This window comes from Aulonocara sp. 'chitande type north' Nkhata Bay, linkage group LG19 (assembly GCF_057382095.1).
Source record: "Aulonocara sp. 'chitande type north' Nkhata Bay isolate Kocher_YH1m ecotype deep benthic linkage group LG19, A_spYH_male_GT1.1, whole genome shotgun sequence".
Classification (NCBI taxonomy): domain Eukaryota; kingdom Metazoa; phylum Chordata; class Actinopteri; order Cichliformes; family Cichlidae; genus Aulonocara; species Aulonocara sp. 'chitande type north' Nkhata Bay.
Window position 1 is genome coordinate 8,888,219 of NC_141362.1, and position 14,544 is coordinate 8,902,762.

At 40.4% G+C, this 14,544-nt stretch overlaps 1 protein-coding gene across 3 annotated transcripts in view; it reads left to right on the forward strand.

Moving 5' to 3' along the window:
* The window catches only part of atrn (attractin), a 129,129-nt gene that overhangs the window by 82,143 nt on the left and 32,442 nt on the right, over window positions 1–14,544 (forward strand). For all 3 annotated transcript variants that reach the window (XM_086275470.1, XM_086275468.1, XM_086275471.1), the window contains exon 26: window positions 3,788–3,866. In XM_086275470.1, the coding sequence (XP_086131596.1) occupies window positions 3,788–3,866 (79 nt within the window). The remainder of the gene's footprint in view (window positions 1–3,787; window positions 3,867–14,544) is intronic.

The following is a 14,544-nucleotide window of genomic DNA, read 5'->3' on the forward strand; positions in this document are numbered from 1 at the left end:
CACTCTTTCTAAACATCGGGTGCTGTGAAAAAGTGTTTTCCCTCTTCTTGATTTCTTAGTTTGTTGCACATTTTTCATAAAAAAATTTCAGATCATCAAGCAAATTTTAAGTACTAGTACTGGACATTCACTAACATGGTATCAAATATCATAAGAATCCATACCAAATGATCTTTTTAAAACATTTTATTTTATGTTTTTGGAGCTGTAGTTTACAGTCTGTTCCATAAATCACTGTCAGTGTCAGAACAATACTTTCTGCTGTTTTTAAAATTCAACTTAATTGCAGCTGAATACGATGAGTTTGATGAAACTGGTTAATTTAACCTGAATATTTGGTAAAATGTTAATTAGTTTCGGGTCTTGTTTTAAAGTGACTTTTTGCTCATCGCACTAATTAAATTCAAACGGTTTTGTTTTCAGGAAACTGAAATAATCATTTAATGTGTTTAGAGAGTCAGTATTTTTTCCTTCGTAAACTTTCAAACTTTGATTCCGTCACTTTTCATTACACGTTAGATATCTGAGGAAACTGGATAAAAGAAATCGTACTGGTGAGTTCCTGCTACAAAGTTGATTTAGATCTTTTCCCCATTAGGTATTTTTCAGTAGAGGGAACCTCCCTTGAACATGCCATCAGAGTGATTCTCTTTAACCTGCTTTACCTGGCTCGCTCGGTGCTCTTAAAAAGCATGAAAATAACCGAGACAGATCTCACAGGAAGTAGCAATCTGCGCTGATTTGAATTAATCTCGACACAAGAAACAGTAATGTTAATGCAACTGTGTTGTTAGGGCAACATAAACTTCCTTGTACGTAATGTGTATGTGTGCACCGTTGAACCTGAAGGGTGCAGTAATGTAAATTTGTATCTGTAGCTTAGTAGGGTTAACTTTACCCCACTATCAGTTGTCTGATGTTTTGTTTTGTTTTTCATGTGTTTGGTACTTTGTGTCATTTTGTTAAGGGTATTGCTGGAGTCTGCTACACAAAGGCAAACAGATGCTCCGTTTAGATCACCATCTTCTAACTGTACAGGAATTCGCATAAATATAACCCCCGAAATCCGTAATCCGTTGGCTCAGAGTTGCTTTTATTGAGACTTTAGTGAAGGTGAAGTGCGATTGTCACAGGTGGCTTTGGTGAGGCAGCATCTGCTGGTGAATATTCTTTTCTATTTTCATTGAAAGTGAGAGATGCTGGTGTGACGTATGGGTTGAGGTGGGAGCTGAAGCTTGACTAACTTTCCCAGCATCCCTTGCAGAGGTTGAGATCAAATGAAGCACATTTCTCTGTGTCGGTCTCCGTCTGCTTCTCTTAGTGTTTGTCTCTCCGGTGTTACTTTCGATTCCTTCAGTCTTTGTCTCTTGCTCCATTTTCTCCTCCTTAACTCTAAACTTATACCATTGTTTAGACTTCAGCTTACACTTTCCAATCTGTCTGTGTTTCACGTTGTCTTTCACCATCGCTGTCCATTTTCTTCATCATTGTCTTTCCTTCTCTTCTTGTCCTTCGTTTCTCTCTCCTTTTCCCTGCCACCCTGCTGAGCAGGGAAGCCTTTGATGTGAAGCCGATATCTATTCATGCAAGTCATTCATCAGCACCATGTTGCTTTTAAAGCAATGAGCAGGAAGCCAGATCAATAAGATGGCTGAACGGATGGATCTCTTAAGGGGCTTCTTCAGCCCAGAGAGACAAGGGAATCTTTTTTTCTTCTTCTTTTTTTAAATAAATGGCACTTTAAAGAGTCACACAGGGTGGGCGGGGGCTCGGATGGGGTCGGGAGCGATGAATGAAGATCTGACGCTTCACAGCCACTATTAAAATAGGCAAAGGCATTTAGATGGAAAAAGTGGTAGAACGTTGGAGAAAACCCTGCGAGGGGTCTGACTGGAAGGCCCTGTGTCTGAAGAAGTTACGCTTCAATGTGGACTAATTAAATCCACTTCAAAGCCCAGAAAGTTTATTCACAAATATTCTTTATGCGGTAAACACTAGCAAAAAAAACTACACTTGAGACAATAAAGCATAAATGTATTTATGAAAGTCAAAGCCAGGAGTTTTCAGTCTTTCAGACAGTTAGCTCTGAGCCCATTAATCATTGAGGACTCAGTCTTGTGTTGAATACTGCAGTACATAGAGACCTGGAGGCCGATATGCCACGGTGTAAACTAGAAACACGGCTTCACTTACTTTGTGCTGTTCTGTATTTTTAAATTAGATGTGACACATAGTGCCATGAAGCTTGCCAGCTTTGTGTCTCTGATAGAAATGCCTTTAGCTAGGACAAAACACCAGAGTATGCGCCTTTTTTTTAAAGTTCTAACCTATGTGGACTTTTAAATTGACCCATATATGAAAATAAATTACATGAGACTTAATATTTAATCTCACGTATCTCTTTTCTTAAGGCTAGATGGGTTTTTTTTGTCTTTTTCTCCCGTCCTGGAGGAAACTGTGTCACGAATCACTCATATTTAGGCATTTTGCCATCGTACTTCTGATAGCTTTGACTGAAGATCAGCAAGAGCCGTGACAGGCTGAGAGTGAAGCTGAGTGCTAAAGATGTTGTCCCTGATGTGTTTACACGTGCGCGCGCGCACACACACTCACTCCATCTTGTCTAAGTACACGTCTGGAAGCCAGGGAGAGCAGACGCGCACACACACGCTGATGCTAACAAACCATGTCACCCAGACATGTCACCACAATCATCATCACCTCAAGGTGTTTTTCTGTAGAGCGTAAATAGCGCTAAGCGTTTTGATTCTTTGTATATTTTATTTGTGTGTGTTTGTGTGCGCGTGTGTTGAGGGGGGAGGGCGGTTCTTGAAATGAACCAAGAAAAACACATTATGTGTTCAAGAAAAAACATGAAAAAACATTTCACAAAGTGCTGAAGAATGAAAGGAAGCGAGTGTAGAGTAAAACAGAACAGAAACATAACAGGATGACAAAGATGGTGCTTGATGCCAACACTTGGAGCTCGAGGGCATAAAATGGAATGGTGGTTGAAGACCGTCTGTGTGTGTGTGTGTTGTTTAAAAGTATTTAAGCAGAAAATCATCATGTGTGACCACCCTCCTAAACAATCTGAAGAAAAGCGCAAAGTGTACATCCATTTTTTTTTTGCTAACCTTTTGTTTTTTAGCTTGTTTCTTTTGACGTTTAGCACGATCACTTTGTATCCCGTTAAGAAGTGACATCATCAGCTCTTTTTCTATAGCTGAGAATGTATCGTTTTGATTCTTTTGATCTTGAAAAAAAGGACTAATTCCAGTAAAATGAAAATTTGTGTAACTTTGTCAGCTGCCCATATTTGTCAAGCAGTTTTCCTGGATTTCCAGTACAGATGGAAAAGGCTGCAGTGACGTGTCAAATTGACTTCAAAGGTTGTGCATATTGTGGCAGATTCATCGCTTATGATAATTAATGTTACCCTTCGAGTTTCAGACCTGTCGCTCTTTAATGCTGTTCAGTGTGGGCTGGCATCACCTTGTTTTATTTTGCTTTATTTTCCTCCCCTACTTGCTGTCAGTTTAAAATGCACACATGTATATGTTTGATGTCAAAAATCTGTTTGTTAATATATTTATCGGTGACAGAAAATAAAACTCGTAGTCAAATACTTCTTTCCTATAAAGTTAACATCAAACCATCCTTATAGCTTTTGATGAGAAGACAAAAGCTTATAGGTTTTGTCTTCTCATCGCTTCATTTATCTGTTTTTATTTCTTTTTTAAATATATTTTGGACTCATCTCTTCCTCTGTCTTTTCCACCCACAGCTGCTTCCTGTCCCTGCTCCTGGTGGCCGCCGTAGTTTGGAAGATCAAACAGAGCTGCTGGGCGTCACGGCGGCGAGAGGTAAGCGTTTGACTCCATGCTTACAATTGATTTTAAGTTGCCACAGTCACATCAACTCATTTCTGGTTAAAGTTATTGCTGCTGTAAAAGTTGCTTTGTTTTGTGGATTTTCCAGTGGAATAAATACAGTGGGGCAAAAAAGTATTTAGTCAGCCACCGATTGTGCAAGTTCCCCCACCTAAAATGATGACAGAGGTCAGTAATTTGCACCAGAGGTACACTTCAACTGTGAGAGACAGAATGTGTAAAAAAAATCCATGAATCCACATGGTAGGATTTGTAAAGAATTTATTCGTAAATCAGGGTGGAAAATAAGTATTTGGTCAATAACAAAAATACAACTCAATACTTTGTAACATAACCTTTGTTGGCAATAACAGAGGTCAAACGTTTACTATAGGTCTTTACCAGGTTTGCACACACAGTAGCTGGTATTTTGGCCCATTCCTCCATGCAGATCTTCTCGAGAGCAGTGATGTTTTGGGGCTGTCGCCGAGCAACACGGACTTTCAACTCCCGCCACAGATTTTCTATGGGGTTGAGGTCTGGAGACTGGCTAGGCCACTCCAGGACTTTCAAATGCTTCTTACGGAGCCACTCCTTTGTTGGCCGGGCGGTGTGTTTTGGATCATTGTCATGTTGGAAGACCCAGCCTCGTTTCATCTTCAAAGTTCTCACTGATGGAAGGAGGTTTTGGCTCAAAATCTCACGATACATGGCCCCATTCATTCTGTCCTTAACACGGATCAGTCGTCCTGTCCCCTTGGCAGAAAAACAGCCCCATAGCATGATGTTTCCACCCCCATGCTTCACAGTAGGTATGGTGTTCTTGGGATGCAACTCAGTATTCTTCTTCCTCCAAACACGACGAGTTGAGTTTATACCAAAAAGTTCTACTTTGGTTTCATCTGACCACATGACATTCTCCCAATCCTCTGCTGTATCATCCATGTGCTCTCTGGCAAACTTCAGACGAGCCTGGACATGCACTGGCTTCAGCAGCGGAACACGTCTGGCACTGCGGGATTTGATTCCCTGCCGTTGTAGTGTGTTACTGATGGTGACCTTTGTTACTTTGGTCCCAGCTCTCTGCAGGTCATTCACCAGGTCCCCCCGTGTGGTTCTGGGATCTTTGCTCACCGTTCTCATGATCATTTTGACCCCACGGGATGAGATCTTGCGTGGAGCCCCAGATCGAGGGAGATTATCAGTGGTCTTGTATGTCTTCCATTTTCTGATGATTGCTCCCACAGTTGATTTTTTCACACCAAGCTGCTTGCCTATTGTAGATTCACTCTTCCCAGTCTGGTGCAGGTCTACAATACTTTTCCTGGTGTCCTTCGAAAGCTCTTTGGTCTTGGCCATGGCGGAGTTTGGAGTCTGACTGTTTGAGGCTGCGGACAGGTGTCTTTTATACAGATGATGAGTTCAAACAGGTGCCATTCATACAGGTAACGAGTGGGGGACAGAAAAGCTTCTTACAGAAGACGTTACAGGTCTGTGAGAGCCAGAGATTTTCCTTGTTTGAGGTGACCAAATACTTATTTTCCACCCTGATTTACGAATAAATTCTTTACAAATCCTACCATGTGGATTCATGGATTTTTTTTTCACATTCTGTCTCTCACAGTTGAAGTGTACCTCTGGTGCAAATTACTGACCTCTGTCATCATTTTAAGTGGGGGAACTTGCACAATCGGTGGCTGACTAAATACTTTTTTGCCCCACTGTATATCAAGTTCGTTTTTGTCCACAATCACAAAGAAGTGTGATTGCGTTGATTCTGTCATGCACTATATTGCCAGAAGTATTCCCTCATCCGTCTTCACACACATATAAACTTGAGGGATGTCCTGTTCTTAATCCATAGGGTTTTTTTATGTCGGCCAAACTCTTCTGGGAAGGCTTTCCACGTGGTTTAGAAGAGTGTTTATGGGAATTTCTGGACATTGTTCCAGAAGTGGATTTGTGAGGTCAGAAACTGATGATGGACTGGTTCGTGGTCTCCACTCTTGTGTTGGACTGAGGTCAGGATCCTCTAGAAACTATTCTAGAGGTTGTCAAACCACATCTGTATCGATATACATACTGAGCTGTCAAAATTGATCATGAAGGATACAGGGGAGGTCGTCTTTATAGGGGAAAGAGTTAAAGCAATCAACACTACAGGCAACTTCCAGGCAACGCTAAACTCTTGGCTCCTTCTAGTATTATCAATGTGCACACTAAGTCATTTGAATCACAACAGCCCTGCAACCATTAAGTGTTTGGTTGTTGTTAATGTATTGAGGCAGACATTCATCAGTGGTCTTTCATAAAGCAGCAGGTATTAGCAGTATTATGACTCCAGTATTTAGAGTCATGCTTGCCCCTGTCTCCTCAGGACGCAGAAATAATCAGGAGAGAATATTAAAAGGATCTTGGGTGTAATGCATTTTTAAACTTGACTTGTGTAGTCACTCATATTTCAATTAACCTTGGGTTTTATATCATTATAACATATAACATATCACGTGTTGATTGCAATGGTCCTTTTGGTTTAAAGTAACTGCTAAGACTAATGAAAATGTGCAGTCATGCTGCAAGTTACAAGTCATTGCAAAGTCATCAGTGTCCTGTTAAGCAACAAGTAATCTCTACAGTTAGAAGGATTAAATGAATACGTTTTCAAAATCATTGTTCAACATCAGACATATAAATAAACCTTCACTAGCTGGCTGAGGAAGAGTTGGATGGCTTACTAGTTAATTATCAGCAAGAATTCAGATTGCTTTTAACTTGTCACATCTCTCTCTGTAAGCTCGGTGTTTGCATGATTAAGACTCAACAAATGCTTAACTAACAGTCTGGCCTGACTAGCTGTTCAGACAGATTGCCAAGCATTGCATTTGCTTTCTGCATGTGGAGCACTAACGAGATGTGAGAAGTATGAAAAGTCAGTGCAGTTTTTGCATGTTGAATACTGCCTCGCTGGGAAAATGATAAAATGCTTTTTCACGTGTGCTTCCAGAAGGGTTTGGACCACCTTTTGAATGAGTGGCTGAAAGGTTGTGTACTGGTGGCACTGTGTTTCTGCATTTTATGTGCGTGTGTGCGAGTGCATATGTGTCAGTGTCTAAGAGCATACACGCTAATGTTGTGCTTAATGTGAACTTTTGGTCTGTGCTTTTTACACTCGTCGTGTCGGTTGAAGTGCCTTTTGCCTGTAACATCGTCCGAAAGTGCTGTAATCAGCCTCACCTATTGTGCCTCTTAGCATCCCCCTTTTACCTGCACCCGCTCTGCCCTCTCTTCATCATAAAACCACAGTTGTCCATCTGGACGCTGTACACTCTAACCTTTACACAAAATTAAAAGTGGAACTTTGTTAAGAGGATTGGTGGCCACCTGAAAACTGTGGCCTGTGCTAAACTCCCCAACACCTGAAAAAGCTTGTAGGTTTTACTAAAATGTTTCACTTTTGTAGAACAAACCTGGGCTCATGTCAAAGTGATGGGGAAAATGGACTGCTGCATACCTGCCTACACAGTTTAAAGTAACCATCAAGGTACACAATGAGGTTTTTAACATTTGTCTTATAATGGGAAGATAAAGGATCCAGAGCACTGTCAATGTATTTACTCACAAAGTCAAATCTGCAAGTCATGTGCAAATCAGTGAAATAAAAGGTTATGCTGGGAAAAAATAGACCCCAGTGTCAACATGTGACGTGCAAACAAGACTGGACCCGAAATTGAGCCTTGTGGCACACCCTAACTAAGAGGGACTATTTTGCATCCAAAGCATAACAGATCAGCTGTCAAATACGGTAGAGGCGATACATGCCTCGACCATATTCCTTTTCGACGTTGGTTGTGTCAGATGATGCCCACAGGTCAGTTTTACCTCGTTTTTTGTGTGCTGTAGCAGAATAAGCAGAGATGGTCATCGTGGTAATGCTTTTAATTAATCTGTTAATGAAACTGCAGTAATGTGAAAATGCATAGTTGAAATATCAATTATAAATATAAAATATTTATTTATAGATATAATAAAAGATCGACTTTTTTTGTAACGAGTCGTGACTTGTGATTCAATACATGCAGGTTTTATGTAACGAAAGAAACTAATGTTGAAAATCTCTCCCCATTCACTCAGAGTACTTTAATACATGTCAGATGACTGTCTGGTAATGTCACAAACATGACCTGTGGAAGAACTTTGGTTTTTGTCTTTATGTAAGAATCTCAGTGTATCACGTCTCCTTTGTACTTCATCATCTGAATACATTTACAAACCTTGAGCAACAGTTATAAAAGCGCTCGATTAATTTTGAACAGTGACAAGCTTTTAACTTTTTTTTTAACTCGTCCATAACTCTGAAAGAGCCATATGATGATGATGTAATGCCAGTCATCTATTCATGATAGGTTAACTGGATAAATTATGCCCATTATACAGTACACATTTTTATTAAATGCCAGGTATTCTTGTTATTAATAATTGTTCTTTTCTATTCATCTATATTAGCGGTTAATCTCATTTTTTTTAAAAACCACAGTTAAATAAACCTATTACAGATATTTTACCAATCAGTAGTTAATGGAAGATGGTAAACACTATACAGTTAACTCATTATATAAGCAAAGCAAAAAAAAAAGTTGCAATTTTAGTTGCAATCTGAGCAAATGAAGCTCGGTCCTAGTGCTAGTTGTGAAGTCACATTTTGGTAAAATGCTGTGAGATGATACCCCGAGTATCATCTCACCCGAGTCATACATTCTTCTGTGAAGAATCTGCAGGAAAGACGAGCCAATTTATAAAGATAGTAGTTGTTGCCAGGCAGAATCACAAATTTAGCTATGACATCACTGGCTCAGCAGCCTTTTTATAAACCACTGTGGGGGAAAATCCCCCCCCCAAAACATTAGTTATATAGTGAGCTCTTCCTAGCACAGATGTCAAGCACAGATGTCAACTGAATTAGGATTGGGAAATGCTCAACAGGTTTGGGATCTAATACCCTCCTCTCTACAAAACCACTCAGAATAGTAAGGATAGAAATGTCATTATTATTTATTTATTTAAATTAAAAATGTTTGGACATGTTCTGTTCACTCGTGGAGTTTATTTTATGCTGCTCATACACACACTCACCATCTCCTAAATTCTTGCCACTTATCTTCATCTAGTGTTCATAAGGAGTATCGTATAAACAAACCAAAGATGGCAAATTTCCATCAAATGTGACTTAATCTAGCAGCACAGGCAACCTGCTTTCACGCATGCTCATGTTCCATGTGAACACAGCGTGACACACAATTCACGCAAACAGAAAGCTAATCATGTTTTTCCACGAGGTCGACTGTCTCCGTTACAGCCGTTCGCTTCCTTGACATCGAGACCGTTCTGTTCTTTTCAGCACTGTCCCTCAAGGCTTGGCTTTCACATTTATCCTTGATTCCTCCATGTTACTTGGTGCTTGCATCAGCTGTACAGTGACACACATTTGCATCTAATTATGCCCACGTTCACCCCACTTAGGCCCGACGCAGTGGAAAGTGGTGGCCGTTGCATTTTATGTGGTCATTGCAGGGTCAGAGGAGTTTAAGCCGATGGCCTCAAGTCCTTTTATTCCCCACCGCTGGCTGCTTGTCATTTGACTTTAAGGAGTTTAAGCTCATTGTGCTGTCACAGGCATTGTAAGTCGCTCGGGATAACAGTGTTAGTGCGAGCCCTATAATGCAAATGTCACTGAGACTTTTTTCCCTTTCTTTTTAAAGATGTGGCTGTTGGCACAGGGATTGAAATCAGCTTTTTTAGAATGACATGTTTGTTGAGTGAAACTGACTTTGAAACGTTACATTTATTCTTAAAAATGGGTTTGTTGAGAAGATTTTTATTAACCCCATCCAAAAACTTTAATAAAAAATGTATATTAGGAGATATTAATAGAGGTTATATATATATAAAGGGAACATTTTAGCAGAAACAGAGTATTTCTTTTTATTCTTTAGCATGACAAACTATAATCTCGCAGTTCTCCAAAATTCAACTTTTTCATTTGGAAGGCATCCAGGTGTTAATTTGGTGCCAGGAGTATTAATGACTCGAGGACTGTGTCTGAAGTTGCTGTTATTGTAGGCGTAGGCTAACACCTGCTAAGAATGTCGGTTCCACCTGTTGGTCACTGCGTGTGGCTTGTTTGTGCACGTTTCAAAGTATTGCGATGGATTTCGTTCCTCATGTGTGTCTGCACCCTGCATCTGTTTGCATACATGTGCGTGCTTGCGGTGTGTGGTCTGTAGTGTCTGAATCTAAATCAAAGCCTTCCTTTGAGACCTGACAGTTCCTTTGAAGGAAGCTGGAGCTGCCAGATGGCATTAGATGGACCCCACCACAGCCGGTACCATAGCGGGCTCTGGCATTTTAGTCAGAATAAGCAGTGCTTGAGCAACGTTGTTAATGCAAGTTGATTATTCCTGTGGTAACGTTTTAGCAACAGCAGGACTTAAATGGCTGTAGTTCTAAATTGATTCTCACTTTTATCTTTTTGCGCTATGTCTATATTTACTGTCCTAAAGTTAATCGAAGTGACAGAGTGCTAAAATGAGAGTTAGTTTTCTCTTTTGAGCGGCCAACAATTACAGCATCACAGACAGGTTTCGAGCACAGCTTACGCAGGCCTGTGACAGACACAAATGATTAAAGTTGTTCCTTCTCTTTTTTTTTCTATTCTTTTAGCAAGCTGGCTAATTAAAGCGAAAATCCAGCAAGCAGATCTATTGAAAGGGTAATATATCATGATGCAAAATACTGTAATAATGGTGCCACTTTCCCCTTCTTTGCCTAAGGACAGAATATCTAATTTCGCTAGATTGTAGCAGAAATTTTAGGCCAGAATGGGAGGGCTGAAAGACAGAATTTTCTGCACCTGGCTGCGTGAGAGTTGAGTCATATGTTCAGAGATGGAGCCCCTTTTGAATGACATTGAGTGAGCCTTTGATGTTCATTGTCAGTTTTCCCAGTATTCTCTTTTTCACCATCACTGGGATCTCATACAGTTACATTCCCCTGGAGATCCTCCTCCTCCACTGTAGCTTCCCAAAAATATCCTCCCGATGACAAAGTGTGAATTTATCCAACATCCACTGTCGCACTTACTCAGATATATATCACATATAACTTGACATATATTAGACGTGTATTGCACCCTGAGGTATTGACAGAAATGCAGAATGTGATAATGTCCCTGATCATTTGTGCTGTGTTCCACATTTACGTTACGCAAGACGCAGGCTGCCTGCAGGAAGAAGGCAGGGAGGGAGCAGAAATGGGATAAATGTCTCTTAGATACCTTCACATATTTATTATCAGCCATTAAGCTGCCCTCCCACTACTACCTCCTCTCAACTATGAAAAAGCAAAAAAGGATGTCAGTCAAGGCGTCGAGGCTCAGGCCCCATCATAAAATGAACCGCAGCTGCGAAATAGGCTACAACGTTTAAACCTAATATTTTAGCATCAAAGGTTTACCTAACTCAGGTTAAACATAAACATATTTTCTTGCTTGAAATGGCCACGGTTTCCCTCATCTCTTTGATGATTCGGTGAGTGGGAAAGTACGCCGTCCACACATGAAAGTCTATTTTTTTAAAAAGCAGATCAGAGATGAGGTCTGAGACCTTAACCAGAGGTGACGATGTGAAAAAGCTATGATCTCTTATGTAAGACCTTTCACTCGTTTTATTGAAGGATATTACCTGTGAGTTGACATGTGAAAAAGCAACAAATGTGGCATTCAAAATGTATAAGAAAGGTTCAAAACTGTGTGCATAAAGTTTCAGGCGTTCAGATTTTTTGCTTCACATCAAAAGTTTTACCTGAGATACCCAAGAGTGTAGCAGGCTATAATTTTTGCACACCTGTATAGAATTTGACCTTGGGCTTCAGGTAATTACATCCTACAACATTTATGTAAATTTTCATGCAATGATGGCTGTGAGCTAAAGAGTATTTCTAAAGTTTAAATACCTAGCTTAGGTTTAAGCGCCTGTAGTCATCTTAAGCACTTTTATAGTAATGTTCAGAAAACTCTAACGGGATTTGTCAGATTTGTTCCTGATTCCTCTCACACAGTATGTCACGTTTTCACTGAAGCAGTACAAAATTAGGTTAATTTAAAATGAACTGCTGGCAGATAAGACAAGAAAAGTGTGAAGTATAAATAGCTTCAGATTCATTCCTAAACCCTTTCCTTACCTGTCTAACCTAACATGTGCATAGTTCCCCACCTGACATATTTGCACACTATTAAAGTCTGAAGCACGGCTCGCGCGGGACCTTTCCTTGCCATCTCATGCCAGGCGTGAGGATGAAGAGCCGGCAATAAGGTTGTTAAATGGTTCCCTGGCTGTCTCCTTATGGTTGTGCCCTTAGTCACAGCAAACTGCTGACCCACATTTTTGGGTGGGTGACTTTTTCCACTGGGCCCCCTCGTTTTGCCCTGTCCTCTCCTCTCCGGTCCGCCCCCGTCCATTCCAAACTCTGTTGATGGAGAGAACGGTGACCTTTTACAGACGCCTTCGCTGACTCTGTCTGAAGCTTTCAGCAGTCCCTGCACTTGTGCTGCTTCATGTACTTCAACGTGAGCACACTTGTGTACTCTCTTTCACTTTGTCTTCAGAATTGTGCATGAATACACAAGCACACACACTCACCCACACACAGACTTGCAGTATAATCTAACAGAGAGGGACATTTAAGAGGTTAAGGCCACGTAGCACGTTGAATATCAGCAGTCACTCTGCTACTGTACAAACAAAGGACCTCAGAATGTATTAAAAATCCATAAAACCGCTCTATGCAGTGGTCGCTCAGGAAGAAAAATCGTTCGTTCATACTTGCTGCAAAGGTAATATATAGGGAGCTTAACAACAAAACACTACTATAGTGGCTACTTTTAATTACATCGTAGTTGTCACACGGTTTAAAGATTACACATCAGTGTTGGCTAAATAAATACGGGCATTCATCACTGTCATTAAAACCATATTAAACTCTATGTAACTTCCCAAAGTACCGAGTAGGAATGCTTTGGATGAAGGAATGAAATCCCAGATATTGCAGTTGTCATTTTTCTTTCAGTGCACTGCATGATTGTGTTTTGTTGTACATGTACCGCAGTGCAGGCTAACAATGAAATACCAACATTATTCCTTAAGAAATATGCATAAAATCTATTCTATTTCTTTGCAGTAAACTAAGGCGGCTTTCTGCATTTTCATGATATAGAACTAGGTTTCTGAACCCAGTCCTGCACATCAAGCAGAACACAAAGGTGTGTGTTGGCAGTTAAGTCTGTAATGAAACTCAGTCTAGTGTACAACATCATCAGGAAGTTTGTAAATTGCATCTCCATAATCAGTCATGCAGTCATTGTTAGAAGCTTTCAAAACAACTCGTTGTTATACATGCGCGGCCACACAAGCCCACAGTCTCAGACACTCACCACCTTCGCTCCACTCTCACCGACTCCTGCGTTGACTCGTACACGCCGGCCTCGCGTGCGAAAAAAGGTCTGCAGCAGATGGTTCGGTGTGAAAGCGCAGTAGATTGGGAGAGATTGGCACACGTATCATTTGAATAGGCAGAAACCTGGAATACAATGAAGATATCAAGGAGCCACGTAGGCTCCACACATCGGTTTTGTTTCCAGAATCATCTGTAATGATAAATCGGATCCTCTCCGCTAGCATGGCAGCTCCCACACATACACACCCAGGCCCAGAAGCAGATGGCTAGATGTGAATGCGGTTCACACATGAGCAAGGAAGAAAGGAAAAAACTATCTTTCCACCTTTACCTTGCAGCTGTTACCCCCTTACAAAGCACTTCCCGATGATGCTCTGTAATATATTATAATTTTAGAATCATGGGAATGCACTGTAGCTTGGAGCCTCTTCGCTTCTGCACGCCAGGAGCAGTCCGCAACGCGATCCAGAGAGTATCTGTGCGCGTCCCCTGACGGTGCTTTAATACACAGAGCTTCAACTTAATGTGCCACATGTTTGCATCCAATAATTAGTGTGTAATAAATGAAGACCAAGCTAATAAAACTTAATTATGTACTCTTACACTGTCCACATTACATATGCAGTCTCTGCTGAGGAGAAACATACAAGTCAGCCATGTAGTTGTAATGTTGGAAAGCAATCAGAAATATCAAAAATATCTTTAAAAACATGAAGTCTGCATTAGAATTTTGCAACTGTGATAAATATTTATTGATTTAAAAATCCAATTTTCTGATATTCACATTTGTTATTTGAAGTTATGTACATGTTTAAGCTCTTTTCCCAGATAATCTAGTTGTTTGTGTTGTTCCAAACACGTGCGTTACCCCCACAGAAGTTAGAAGTGCAACTCTGCAACGCCAACGTCAACATGAGCGGGCATTCTTGTTTATCTTGCTAATTTTTCATTTGTCCGTCGCTATTATTCACTGCTAATGCTGACAGACTGGAAATTATCGCTGTGTTTGAGTGTTTAATATCTGCTCTTTTTGGGACCTTCACAGCACACTGGTTGTGCACAAAGTCATATTTTTTCTCTAAAAAAAAATACAGTTTATTTTATAAATTCTGCATTCCTTTTATGAAGCATTGTTGTTCTATTAATCTTAATAGGTGCGTTTTGT